Source organism: Hyaena hyaena, unplaced genomic scaffold (assembly GCF_003009895.1).
Source record: "Hyaena hyaena isolate Hyena2069 unplaced genomic scaffold, ASM300989v1 scaffold_151, whole genome shotgun sequence".
Classification (NCBI taxonomy): domain Eukaryota; kingdom Metazoa; phylum Chordata; class Mammalia; order Carnivora; family Hyaenidae; genus Hyaena; species Hyaena hyaena.
Window position 1 is genome coordinate 2,628,731 of NW_024080783.1, and position 12,940 is coordinate 2,641,670.

Genomic DNA, 12,940 nt, shown 5'->3' on the forward strand with positions numbered 1-12,940 from the left:
ACCTCCTAGTGGTCTCCTTCCTTCCACCCTTGTCCTCTGTATTATGTGTTTCCACATGGCAGTCATAGTGATCTTTAAAAGGGGCACCTCAGTTTGTTAAGCGTCTTGACTCTTAGATTTCCGCTCAGGTCATGACCTCTAGGTTCATGAGATTGAGCCCTGTGTCGGGCTCTGTGCTGACAGTGTGGGCCTGCTTGGGATTTTCTCTCTTTTCCCGTCTCTCTGCCCCTCTGTGAGCATACGCTTTCTCTCTCAAATATAAACATTAAAAAAAAAATAAAAAATATGAGCCTGATAATTATCACTTCTCTGCTCAAAACCCTGTAAGAGTTCCTCATTACAGAGTGAAAGCCACAGTCTTTAAAGTGACTAGAAGCACCCCCTGTATTCGGAGCTGACAAACTATGGTCCATGGACCAAATTTGGCATACTGCCTGTTTTTGTATGACCTGCAAGGTAAAATGGCTTTTATATTCTTAAATGATTAAAAATTTTAAAAAATTTGATATTTTGTGAGGTGAACATCATGAAATCAAGATTGCTGTGCCTGTAAATAAAGTTTTATTGGAACACAGCCCATTTGTCCGTATCTTGTCTGTGGCCGTATTTACACTGTAAAGGCAGAATTGAGTGGTAAAGACCTTATGGCTCGAAAAGCCTAAACTATTTAATACTAGTCCTTTAAGGAAAAAATTTGCCATCCTCAGTGCTAGGTGATCTGGTCCTCACTCTTACCCCTCTGTCCTCGGTGCCCTTTTCTCCCTCTATCCATCCACTGACTTTGGCCTCCTAGTTCTCCCCCTAACCAGGCACATTCTTCCTTTCCCTGCCAGGAATGCTCATTCCACACATGTGCACTTGGTTATGTCCCTTACTTCATCAGTTCTTTGCTCAGGTGTCACCTCAGTAAGGGCTCACCATCTGCAAGATTGCATTTCCCTCTATACTGCCTTAACACACTTGCACTGCCCCCTTCTTTCTTTTCCATAGCACTTCCCACCTTCTAACATACTGTTTAATTTACTTATTTTTGCCTGTATGGCTTTGCTGTTTTTTCCTCTCTGCTCTTAAATAACAAAGGCAGGGATTTTCGTCTGTCTTGCTCACTGATGCATCCTAAGTGCCTAGAATAGTGGCTGGCGTATTATAGATGCTCAATAAAGACTTGTTGAGATGCATTGAACTCTTGGTTCTTTCAGCAAACGAGCCATCTAACTGGGTGGGTACAGTTCTGTCATGTAACTGTTCTGTCAAGGATTAGGAAGTACTGGTGTCTGTTTATTTCAGTGAGAAGATATGTTTTCCTATTACCACTTCTTTTGGTTACTTGCTAACATCTTTTACATCTTGCTCAGGGACAGTTAAGTATTCAGAAAGTGTTCTGGTTCAACGTCGCTAGCTCCTACAGCCATTCTGTTAGGATTGTAGTCATGCATACCACTCTTGTTTAAACTGTTAATTGGGAGTGCCTGGGTGGCTCAGTCAGTTGAACCTCCGGTTCTTGGTTTTGGCTTGAGTCTTGATCTCATGATTTGTGAGTTTGAGTCCCGCATTGGGCTCTGTGCTGATGGCATGGCACCTGCTTGGGATTCTTTCTCTCTCTCTCTCTCTCTCTCTCTCTCTCTCTCTCTCTCTCTCTCCCTCTCTCTCTCTCTCTCCTCCTCTCTCCCTCCCCTTCCCCCCCCCGTCTCTCTTTCTCTGCCTCTCGTGCATGTGCTCTCACTCAAAATAAATAAATAAACTTAAAAAATAAATAAAATCTTAAAAAAACAAAGCCCTGTCAGTTGATAAAGGACCTTTTGACATGAGCCCAGTGTTGGAAGGCTTCAAATGACATGGTGGGATTGAGCTTTTCCATCATTCTAGGTGTTTTGGGTAGGGATGAATAGCCAGATTTTTGGACTAGGTATATGTAATTTGTAAGTTTTTTGGTTTAGCTTTTCCTTACATACCTTTTTAGTGTAGAAAATAAACGGGAATTTCCAGAGGAAAATTTTGAAATTCATTGTTCTTTTTATTTGTGTGTGTGTGTGTGAGAGAGTGTGTGAGAGAGAGAGAGAGAGAGAGAGAGAGAGAGAGAGAGAGAGGGGAAGGGGGTGGGGGAGGGGGAGAGAGTCGGTGGGGGGGGGGCAAAGCGGGCTCCATACTGAGAGCAAACAGACTGATGCAGGGCTTGAACTCACAAACTGTGAGATCATGACCTGAGCCAAAGTCAGATGCTTAACCAATTGAGCCGCCCAGGCGCCCCTGAAATTCAATGTTCTTTTTGTTTGAGTATTATATATAAACTCAGTGCTACCATGTAGAGAACATTTATTTGGAGGTATATGGGGGAGGAGTATTTGCCCTTTTGTGTGTCTGAGTTGATTCACACCCTGTTGATTTTTCAATCATAGTGCTGGGTACAGAATAGACAGTTAATTGGTACATATGTATTTGCTTGTGAATCTCATATAATTTATCTTACAGTGATCTTCTTGGTGTATCAGTGAGGTCTTTTTCTAATTTTACCTTACCCATTTTTTTTTTTTTTTTTTTTTACAATTTATTGATTTATTTTGAGAGAGAGTAAGTGTGTGCGTGAGCAGGAGAGGAGCAGGAAGGCCGGGGGAGAGAGAGAGAGAGGGAGAAGAGAATCTCAAGCGGGCCCCATGCTGTCAGTGCAGAGCCCAATTGGGGCTCGAACCCACAAACGGTGAGATCATGACTTGAGCGAAAATCAAGAGTCTGACATTTAGCCAACTGAGCCACCTAGGTGCCCTATCCTTTTCCTTTCTTTTAAGTTTATTTATTTTTGAGAGAGAGAGAGAGAGAGAGGGAGAGGGATTACAGAGCGTAGAGGCTGACGCAGGGCTCTATCTCATGATTGTGAAATCATGACTTGGCCTCTGAGACCTGAGTCGTTCTCTTAACTGACTGAGCCACCCAGGTGGCCCAAAGCCTTTCACCTTTGAAGGTCAGTTATCAAAGATAACACCACCACCAAGAGTATGATTCATGAAAGAAAAAGTTGGTGAGTTGGACTTCATTAAAATTAAAAACTTCTGCTCAATGAAAGAGTGTTAAGAGAATGAAAAGACAAGTCACAGGGAGATATTAATATCTTTGCATAACACATATCTCAGAAAGGAGTGGTGCCCAAAATATACAGTAACTCTTAAAACTAAAGACCAAGAAAACAGGGGCACCTGGGTGGCTCAGTTGGTTAAGCATCCGACTTCGGCTCAGATCATGATCTCATGGTTTGTGGGTTTGAGCCCCACGTTGGGTTCTGTGCTGACAGACAGCTAGCTCAGAGCCTGGAGCCTGCTTCAGATTCTGTGTCTCCCTCTCTCTCTGACCCTCTGCTGCTCATGCTGTCTCTCTCTCAGAAATAAATTAAAAACAAAAAAAAGTAAATAAAATAAATATCCATTAAAAAAAAGACCAAGAAAACAGACAACCCAATAAAAAAAATGGGTAGAAGATCTGAACAGGCACCCCACCAAAAATGTACAGATGGCAAATAAGCATATGAAAAGATACTCAACATCCTATGTCATCAGGGAATTTCAAATTAAGCAACAGTGAGATACCACTATTAGAATGGCTCAAGTTCAAAACTTTGACAACACCAAATGCTGATGAGGACGTGGAGCAATAGGGACTCATTTATTGCTAGTGGGAATGTAAAATGGTATGGCTGTGTTGGATGAAAGAGAGTCTGGAAGTTTCTTACAAAGCTAAATTAAACATTGTCTTGCCATATGATCCCATGATCATTCTCCTTGGTATTTACCCAAATGGGTTGAAAGCCTGTATCTACACAAAAATCTGCACACGAATGTTTATAGCAGCTTTGTTTATAATTGCTAAAAGTTGGAAGCAACCAAGATGTCCTAAAGTAGGTGAATAGATAAACTGTGGTCCTTCCAGATGCTGGAATATTATTCAGTGATAAAACGAATTGTTATTCATGGAGGAATCTTAAATGCATGTTGCTTAATGGAAAAAGCCAATCTGAAAAGACTGTATGATTTTAATTACCTGACATTTGGAAGAGAGAGGGTTTGAATAGGTGGAACATGGGATTTTTAGGGCAGTGAAACTGTTCTGTGTGACTCTGTAATGGCGGATGCACGTCATTATACATTTGTCAACTCCTAGAATGTACAACACAGAGAACCCTAATGTAAATTATGGACTTTCATTTATAATGTTGCACAAACACTGGTTGTTCATCAGTTGTAACAAATGTATCACCCTGATGTCAAATGTCAATAGTATAAAGGAGAAACTATATGTGTGTGGTACGGAGAAGGGGTACATGGGATTTTTTGTATTTTTCACCCAATTTTTCTATAAACCTAAAACTCTAAAAAAATATCCACTGATTGAAAAAGCAGTGCTTGAATCCCCAGTAGCTGGTGCACCTGAATGTCTCATAGTTAAGCGTCCAACTCTTGATTTTGGCTCAGGTCATGATCTCACTGTGGGATTGAGCCCTGGGTGTTAGTCTCTGCACTGACATCCTGGAGCCTGTTTGGGATTCTCATTCTCTCTCTCTCTCTCTCTCTCTCTCTCTCTCTCTCTGTCTCTGTCTCTGTCTCTGTCTCTCTGTCTCTCTCTGTCTCAAAACAAATGAACAGACATTAAACAAAAAGAATAGTAACTGTCGTCTATTAAAAAAAATGATTAAAAAAAGTAATGCACATGCTTATACTTTTCACCTGCTGCATAAAGCTACTCTTACTTAGTAGAGCACACCTAATATTTTTCTACACTCTGTTTTTTAAATGTACACATAACTCTTATATCAACAAAATGTCTTATTTGATATTTGAGGGCTTTTTTCATCCTCCTGAAGCCATTTATTGAGTGTGTACTATTTGGCAAATACTTTTAGGTATTTTTTATTTAGTTTAAGGTGGATCCTGTTTACCCCATTGCAGAGGTGACAAAGCTCTGGCTCAGAGAAGTGACATGGCAATAGGCCCATTTGGCTCTAAAGCCTATGTGCTATACAGACCTGGTAATTCACATAGATACATTTTTTTGAAATTGCTAAAGTTTAGCCCCTAACATAAGTGTAAGTGCCTTTAGAGTGCAAAAATATTATTGAAAAAGATTGTCTAGGTTTAAATTGGCTTTACTGTGTACTTCTGCTTTGTGTTTTCAATTAAGTTATATTACCTCTTTATGCTGTAGTTTCTTTATGTGTTAAATGGAGATAGTAATTGAAATTGTTGTGAGGATTAAATGAGTTAGTATATGAACAGCTCTTCGAATGATGCCCAGTACAGAATATGAGTTACATAAATGTTACGTATTAATTAGTAGCAGAATTTCATTTCATAGATAAAAGAAACTGAGATCCAAAGAAATGAAATTATTTTCTGAGACATGTAACTTTCTAAAGTCACTTAGCTATTAAATGGCAAAGTTGAGTTTTTTTTAAATTTCAAGGCCAGATTTTTATCTACTGTTAATTTTTTTTTTTTTTTTTTTAAGGAAAACTCTTGACTCTGAATTTGGTTCTGGACCAGAGGCCTTTGTCCTTGATTAACTAATCGAGGCCTTAATATCTGTAGTTGTTTTGTAAGATATGGGGTGGGTGGAGTTGGGCCAGATGATTTCTAAGTTGCTTTTACAGCACCAACAGAATATGATTTTTTTTTTTTAATGTTTATTTATTTTTGAGAGAGAGAGAGAGAGAGTGAGCAGGGGAGGGGCAGAGAGAGAGGGAGACACAGAATTGAAGCTGGCTCCAGGCTCTCAGCTGTCAGCACAGAGCCCGACGCGGGGCTTGAACCCACGAACCATGAGATCACAACCTGAGCCGAAGTCAGATGCTTAACCGACTGAGCCACCCAGGTGCCCCCAACAGTATGATTTTGAGATATGTTGTTTCATTAGAGATTATTGAACTATGCTGTAAGTCCTGAAGTTCCCCGAGCTGCTTGATGCATTCATAGGCTGATTACTCTCTATGCTAAATGAAGAATTCTGTATTTTGATACTGGTGATCCACAGTTTCTCCACTACATCAGTTTTTTTTTAATGTTTATTTTTGAGAGGGAGAGAGCAAGCGAGCACAAGCAGGGGAGGGGCAGACAGAATCCATTGCAGGCTATAGGCTCTGAGCTGTCAACACAGAGCCCAATGTGGAGTCCAAACCCCTGAATGGTGAGATCATGATCTGAGCTGAAATCAGATGCTTTAACTGACTGAGCCACCCAGGTGCCTCAGCTTTTTCTCAGCATTCTTCTTTGCTTTCAATCTACTTTCTTAATATAGTTGAATTTTTGGCTTTACCTTTTTACAGAGTGAAGCATGTGAACTTTGCTATCAGTTCTCAGCTGAACACATAACAGTCTTTTTTGGTTGCTGGATTCACAGCTAAATACTAAATGGTTGAATCTGCTAGAATGGTGGAGTAGGGTTGGGAATGGGAAATGCTAGACTTACTTGTGTATTTCAGTCTGTATACAAATGGATCTTTGAGATGTGTCTTACCATGGAATCATGTTTCAGGTTGATTTTTAACTTCTTTGTATGAAAACACCTTAAGAATTGTAGCATGTGTGTGTTCTCTCCTTTGTGTGATATGTATGATAAAGTAAATCCCATTGATCAGTTACATAATTTTTTTTTAATCGAGCTTCACTAGCTTCAGGTGGATTTTGTAGAGTCGGGGAAGTTGGTTACAGGATATGAATAGTTTTTTATGTAGGTCACAGCTGAGTATCATTTGACTAAAATGATGGGTCTATTTTTTCATGTGCAGTATTGGGGAGTGTTAAATGTTACACCTTTAACTTTCCTGGTCCCACAAATTCAAAAAGGATTTTTTTTTCTTTAAGAGAGCAACTGATAGTCTTAGGAAACTGTTACAGACAAAAGTATGGGGGGGGGTTACTTACTTAAAGGACATTTAAAGGAGAGATACTGAGATGAAGAGGAAGCTGTTTTGTGTTTATTCTATGGTGTATAAATAATTTCTGATATCCATGTAGCTATGTGTTCTGTTTTGATGGTTGTGCACTCTTTCTCTCTTATAAAACATCTTAGTTTATAATTTATAAAGATTTAATCAGTGCTCGGAAGAGTTTACTTTTACCCTATCTGGAATAAAATCTCATAAAGATGGAGTAAAGGGGTAATAGTAATTAGGCCTCTGGGCAGAAAAACACAGTAGGATTTTGATGAGAGTCATCCATGGGTAACTAGAAGTTAGGATCTAATGAATATTGAGAAGTTTGGCATAACAGCATATATAGGCTGAAATCCAGGAACAGGGTCTCTCAGGAGTTAGGGGAACAGAGTCAAAAAAGCATTCTGAATTTTAGGCCTAAAAATTATTAAAGAAGAAACATTGTGCCAACATGTATTGTCTGATGGCAATATTAAATGGAAAAGCTTCACAGTTTCAGTTAATGGTGGTATTATATTTTCAGGTGGATTATCTACTTTTTAAATAGGTCTGGTTAATGTTAATTTCTTTTTTTAAATAAATTTTTTGTTTTTTTTTAAAGAGACAGAGAAGAAGAGAATGTAAGCAAGGGAGGGGCAGAGAGAGAAGGAAACATAGAATCAAAAGCAGGCTCCGGGCACTAAGCTGTCAGCACAGAGCCCGACACAGGGCTCAAACCCACAAATTGCAGGATCATGATCTGAGCCATCGTCAGACCTCAACCGACTGAGCCACCCAGGCGCCCCCGTGGCTAATGCCAGTTTCCAATTGCATATCTCATGGTTGATGGTAACATTGTGCCATCATCAATACGAATAGTAGTATTACTTTTTTAGGTAGTAGTTCTTTCTTTATTTTTTATTCTAAATTTTTAAAAAATTATTATTAAAAAATTTTTTAAGTTTAGTTTGGCAGAAAGAGAGGGTGCTTGGGAAGGTCAGAGAGAGTGGGGGAGAGAGAAAATCCCAAGCAGATTCTGGGCTGTTAGTGTGGATCCCAGCCTGGGGCTCCATCTCATGAACCCTGAGATCATGATCTGAGCTGAGTTGGACACTCAGCCAACCGACTGAGTCACCTAGGCGCCCCTCAGGTAGCACTTTACTGAATCTGTATCTGTTAATGTATTTATCTCATTGAGTGCAAGTCAGCCAGCTGCCACATTGTGGCTACCAGGAGAGTTACTTTTTTGGCTATATCACTTAGGTTCTCGGCCCCAGGCCTTCAAAAGATATATTTAGGTTTTTGTTTGAAATGAGGTCATTTTCCTCTGTAAAGATTATTTCCTTTTAGTCAATAGCATGTTTATTAGCTCCACATTCAGATATGAAACTACTTGTACATAAGCATTTTTGAAAAGTTGTTTTTCTTTGTCTCTTGTAGGTGTATTCCAGAAAATAAGTCTTCAAACATCTTTGCCATATTGACTTTGAGCTGTCAGGGGACTCAGGCTTATGAGGAGGTACTGTCACACAAAACAGTGTCTACTGAAGACGACAAGAAAGTGGGGAAAGGATTGGAAAAAGAAGCTAAAACACTATAGAAAACCATGGTAGGTATTCTTCATGTTTCCTTAATTTATTTCTAAAAGATTCCAGTAGTTTAAAACTGGAAATGTTAATAACGAGGGCAAGTGAAAAACAGTGGTGTTAATTTTTGGCTCTCATGCATCAGATAAAACACTACTCCACTACTTAAGCAAAGCCAATGAGTTCAGATTTATTATGTGCCCTTTAAACCACAAGATGGAGCCCCATGAGCCTTCAGGCCATAAATTATTAAATACTCATAAATATTTTCTAATAAAACTAGTGTTAGCAAACTGACAGAAGGATGACTTAGGTGACCTTGAACTTGAAATTATGTAATTTTTCACTAGTCTTCTCCCTGAAGTTTAGTTTTTTCCAGTGGAAATTAAAATTCTTGAACTAGTCCTTTAATGAGTTTTGTGAATGGTGTAGGAGTTTATGAAGTTCGAGTGTTGAACTCAAAAAGTCACCTTTTTCCACATGCTTTCAAAATAACAGGGTCAAGTGTTGAGTGTATTGGGGGTCACTGAACCTACTCTCAAGGAAACCTTGCTTTTTGTGAGAAGTTCAGACTCAAATGAGATGTTAAATGCGGTCATAACCTTTGGTGCCTAGTGTATCAACTGGTAAAATGTGTTGAATTTTTTCTTCTAGTATTTTGTTTCTGGAGGATGTTGTGTGATTTTTTTCCCTAAGTATAAGTGAGAGAAAAGGCTTAAAAAAGATGTTATAAGTGGGAGAAAAAGCACAAAAATATTAATCATCAGTATGTTTGAAATATGTTGTTTAGCAAGCCTGATGGTATTTCTTTAAGTGTTAGTTGATTTTTTAAAAAATTGTTCTATGGATTATAACTTAGTTGGTTTGCTCTTTAGAAAAGAAATTCTCCAAATATTTTAATTCTGGATGGTAGGAGCAAATGTTAGTTAACTTGGAGTTTTCTCTGTCATTGAGTTTTGGTTGAGGTGTAAGAAAGGACACTGGGGCTTATGTTTCTTTGAATATGACACATTTGCCTCTTCAGCTTATTTATTGATTATAGTCTTGATATTTCACAATTTAAATGCTTTTTAATATTATTTGCCATAGTTGATAAAAAATTCCTTTCCTAATTTATTCATTTTAAATTTAGCTTAGATTTTCTGGTGTAGGAATTTTGTTGACATGATTTAATTGGCTGGTAGGTGTTTTCCAGTTTCTCCTATTGCTTTACTTCTTAGATCTTAGATTTGAATGGTAACTTTCTGTTTCTGCATATTTCTTTCCAATTTAAATGTTTAAATCTTTAAACAAACCCATTTGGACCTTGTTGGGGCAAATAAGATCGCCCTCCCTCCCCCCCTTTGTTTTATTTGGTAATACCTCTTACTCTCCCTTTCATCATTGTTTCATGCTGCTTGCCCTGTCACATCCAGTAGACTCATGGATTTAACATTCTTGGATTTAACATTGGCAGTCTGTGTCATTTGTGAAACACTAAAGGTTTGCGGTAGATAGCAATATGGAATTTTGTTAAGGTGAGGCCAGTATGTAGGATTGAGTAATTTAGCTAATTAAGTAATTTAGTAACTCACCATACAACTAAGTGACAGAGAAGATCCGAAGTTAACATCCTTCGCCCAAGGACGTCCTTCGCCCAAGGTTGCCGGCCATTCAGAACTAAGAAACTAGTAAATTTCTTCTTGTCTAAAGAGCAAGTCAAGTAATTTAGTAATTTATCCCCAGAACAACTTAGCATCTCCAGTTTGTTATAGGTCTGTTTTGTTTTCTTGTTACTTATTTTGGGATATGTGAGTAAATCCCAAGAAAGGATGAAAAAGTTTGTTTCTTGGAGGCAAAAGGCTCTAGTTAGAAAACTGGTTGTGGACTTTGAGCAAGGAAAAAATCTAGACAGAAGTGACTTTTATGTAGGAAAAAAGAAAGCTTTGTGATTGATTTTCATCCTTTTATTATATAAAATTTGAGGGTTTCAAAGGATTATTTACCTTTATAGTTTGCTTCATTTTATAGGGGACAGTAATACTGTAGCATTAATTTACTGATGTCCAAATTAGTATGATTTTTAAACATTAATACACAAAAACAAGAAAAAAGAGACAGGTGACTGATAAAGAATTGAGAATTTTTTATTTTGTGGTAGACTTTAAAACAAAATATTTATCACCTACTAGCACATAAAAGTTCATATAAGTAAAGACACTATAGCTGCCTTTTAAATGGAATACTTTGGCCTTTATGGAAACGAAACCATCTTATCCCTGTTTATTTTTCAGTGTGCCGGTACAAGTGCCTTCAGGGTATTTGTAAATTTGGAAATATTCAGAGGTTTTTGGAAGTGTGACTCATGAGTGTGAAGGATATACTGCATTAAATTTTCATGAAATTCATTCTATTTCTAGGCTCTAATCTGCTCCACTGATTTCTGGGCCAGCGTGTCACTTTAATTATTGCTTTGTAAATTTTTGATACTTGGTTTCAGTGTAATTGTACCACTCATCCATCTTTGTAGAATATTTCTTGATGGTTTCATTGATTTTTTTCCCCCAAATGAGCTTTAAAATGATTTTTGTTGAGTATTAAGTAAATCTATCTTGAGAGGATCTTGATTGAGAATGTAATACATTTGTAAATTACTTTGAGAAGTTGATTCTTTTACAGTATGTATTTTCCCCATTCTGGAATTTGGAATGTCTCCTACGAACCTATTTTAAAAATCAAGGCCTTGTACCAAAGGGTCGGGGCGCCTGGGTGGCTCAGTCGGTTGGGTGGCCGACTTTGGCTCAGGTCATGATCTCACGGTTCGTGGGTTCGAGCCCCACATCGGGCTCTGTGCGGACAGCTAGCTCAGATCCTGGAGCCAGTTTCAGATTCTGTATCTCCCTCTCTCTCTGACCCTCCCCTGCTCATGCTGTGTCTCTTTTCTCTCTCAGGAATTTAAAAAATAAATAAATAAATAAAGTCAAAGGTTTGAATGCTGAATAGTAAATAGATTTCTAATGTGATCTATAGTTTTTCTATAGTACTGACACATAGCTTTGTATTTTATATTATTACTATATTATGAAGTCTCAATTTTTCAAAGGTGCAGAAGTCTTCAGCAGTTTGGAAAGGAGGGAGTGGTTATCATGAGTCACCATCATGCATTTCTAGATACTTTCTCAAAGCTAGGAAGTATGTGTTTCTCATAGATGATGTGTGTGATACAGATGACCTTTTTTGAAGTGGTATTCAAAACACTAGATTCGAGCTAACGGGTAATGTACATTAAAGCAAGAGTAACCTGGATGAATCTTAACCAAAACATGAATGAAAGGTCTCTTATTTTCTTTCTTATTTTTTTAAATGTTTGTTTATTTTTGAGGGTGTGTGTGAGAGAGAGTGCAGGGAATGGATAGAGAGAGAGGGGAGAAGTCGGATCTCTCTGACAGCAGAGAGCCCAATCTGGAGCTTGAACTCAGTAACCGTGAGATCGTGACCTGAGCTAAAGTCGGATGCTTAACTGACTGAGCCACCCACGTGTCCTGAGATCTCTAATTTTCTGATGTGGTTCAGTAGAATACTTCGTATTCCTGTGCAATTTTTTTTATTGTCTCAACATTAATTGTTTCACAATAGTTTGACAGTTAATGACTATGCTTTGACTTAAATATGTAATATTTGTGTATTATACTTTTCAGGTGATATTTCTTTTATTGAAGTAACTTTTCTTTCTTCTTCTGACAGAGATCTATTAGATCTTTTGCCAACGATGATCGCCATGTTATGGTGAAACATTCAACAATCTATCCATCTCCAGAGGAACTTGAAGCTGTTCAGAATATGGTGTCTACTGTTGAATGTGCTCTTAAACATGTCTCAGATTGGCTTGATGAAACAAATAAAGGCACAAAAACAGAGGGCGAGACAGAAGTGAAGAAGGATGAGGCCATAGACACCTATTCCAAGTGAGTGTGGCCTGACCTCTGTGATGCTTTACTGCTGTGCTCAGAAAAGCTCAGGGTCCTGTTCCTCTGGGTTATGTTAGGTTTATGGTGCTCTTTAGGTTTTCTCCTTTAGATGACTGTAGACAAGGAAGTAAATGTTTGTGGAATTTTTCTGAGTTACATTTGAAAAGAAAGCAAGAAAGGAATAATAATTAGACCAGGAAAAGAAGATGGACTTGTTCAGGATGCCTTTTGAGAGTGCACCAAGCCCTTTAAAATTGCCATTTCTGGAGAATATGAAATGTCACCTTTTTCATGTGTTGGTTCAGCCTCCTAAATTCAGAAATAAATAGTTGTGTTTTTGGTCTCTGGGGAAATCATAAAATGTCATTTTTCTTTTTTTTTAGGTATTTAAAAGCCCTGGGGGAGAAGAAAGAATGCAGGAAAATGTGTTCTAAATGTATTTTTGACCACATCTACATTGTTGATTCCCAGTATTCAGCACAGTGTCTTGCTTATTGGATATTTGGGGAATGAGT

General features: G+C 38.1%; 1 protein-coding gene across 4 annotated transcripts in view; it reads left to right on the forward strand.

Moving 5' to 3' along the window:
- LOC120236323 (spermatid perinuclear RNA binding protein) overlaps positions 1–12,940 on the forward strand; it is a 147,621-nt gene that overhangs the window by 64,699 nt on the left and 69,982 nt on the right. For all 4 annotated transcript variants that reach the window (XR_005529632.1, XR_005529631.1, XR_005529633.1 and 1 more), the window contains exons 2-3: positions 8,333–8,501; positions 12,202–12,422. Coding sequence is in view for 1 of the 4 variants with exons in the window: in XM_039239076.1 (XP_039095007.1) it covers positions 8,499–8,501; positions 12,202–12,422 (224 nt within the window). In the remaining 3 variants the exon portion in view is untranslated. The remainder of the gene's footprint in view (positions 1–8,332; positions 8,502–12,201; positions 12,423–12,940) is intronic.